Below are 839 nucleotides of genomic sequence, written 5' to 3' on the forward strand. Positions count from 1 at the left end.
TAACGAGGAGACCTGGATTTTCCCCACAATTTAAGCCCTTGACAGAGCTAAGAAAACAGAGCTGTGTTTCACTAATCCCGATGACCTCCGCCGAGCCCCCGCGCTGCCCTGCTCCGCAGCTGACAGCAGGACAAGCCCCTTATTTAATCTCTCCGGGAAGCCCACAGCATCCTTCTTGGTCTGGGGAAGAGCTGTGCCCTGGGGCAGGCTCCCACCACCCTGCTCAGACCCTAAACGCAGGCACAGAAGCCCCAGGGAGGGTCCTATGGGGTCAGTGCCCCCATCAGCCCCTACCCCAGCGCTCACCTGAGTCTGACTTCTTGGCGTACTTCTTGCTCTGCCCGCGGATGATGAGCACGAAGATGAGGAGGAGGATGAAGATGAGCCCCACCAAGGCGATGACCACCAGGAACCACCACTCCTCGTAGAAAGGGTTGGTTTTCTGGGCTGGAGAGAGGCAGGGGGGGATCAGAGGGGTGCGGGCATGGGGGTAAACCAGTATGGATGAGGGCAAACCAGTATGGATGGGGGAGACCTCACTGCAGGGCATGGGGTTGCCTTGGGGAGCTTTGTGAGATCTGTATGGGGTTAATGGGGGATAACAGGAGGTTTTGCAAAGAGAGTGGTGGTAGCAGCGAGATTTGGGGCTATGCAAGAGCCAGGCAGGGCTGGGGAGATGGGTTTCAGCGATGGCCATGAGAACAGAGCGATATTGGGATCCCACCTCCAGTACAGGGGTGACAGCATAGCCCCAGGGACACCCCTGGTTACCTGACACGGAGGGGGACGGCGTGCTGGGGGTCCCGTAGCCGTAGTCGTTGACGGCAATGACGCGGAAG

The 839-nt window shown here is 58.9% G+C and overlaps 1 protein-coding gene across 1 annotated transcript in view; it reads right to left on the minus strand.

Annotated features, from left to right (window-relative positions):
- LOC104545842 (protein sidekick-2-like) overlaps positions 1-839 on the minus strand; it is a gene marked incomplete at both ends in the record, with an annotated part of 3897 nt that overhangs the window by 297 nt on the left and 2761 nt on the right. The window contains 2 exons of the mRNA XM_010191071.1: positions 307-447; positions 772-839. The exon at positions 772-839 is cut by the window's right edge and continues 9 nt beyond it. Coding sequence (XP_010189373.1) covers positions 307-447; positions 772-839 — 209 coding nt within the window. The remainder of the gene's footprint in view (positions 1-306; positions 448-771) is intronic.

Source organism: Mesitornis unicolor, unplaced genomic scaffold, assembly GCF_000695765.1.
Source record: "Mesitornis unicolor isolate BGI_N332 unplaced genomic scaffold, ASM69576v1 scaffold30558, whole genome shotgun sequence".
Lineage (NCBI taxonomy): Eukaryota > Metazoa > Chordata > Aves > Mesitornithiformes > Mesitornithidae > Mesitornis > Mesitornis unicolor.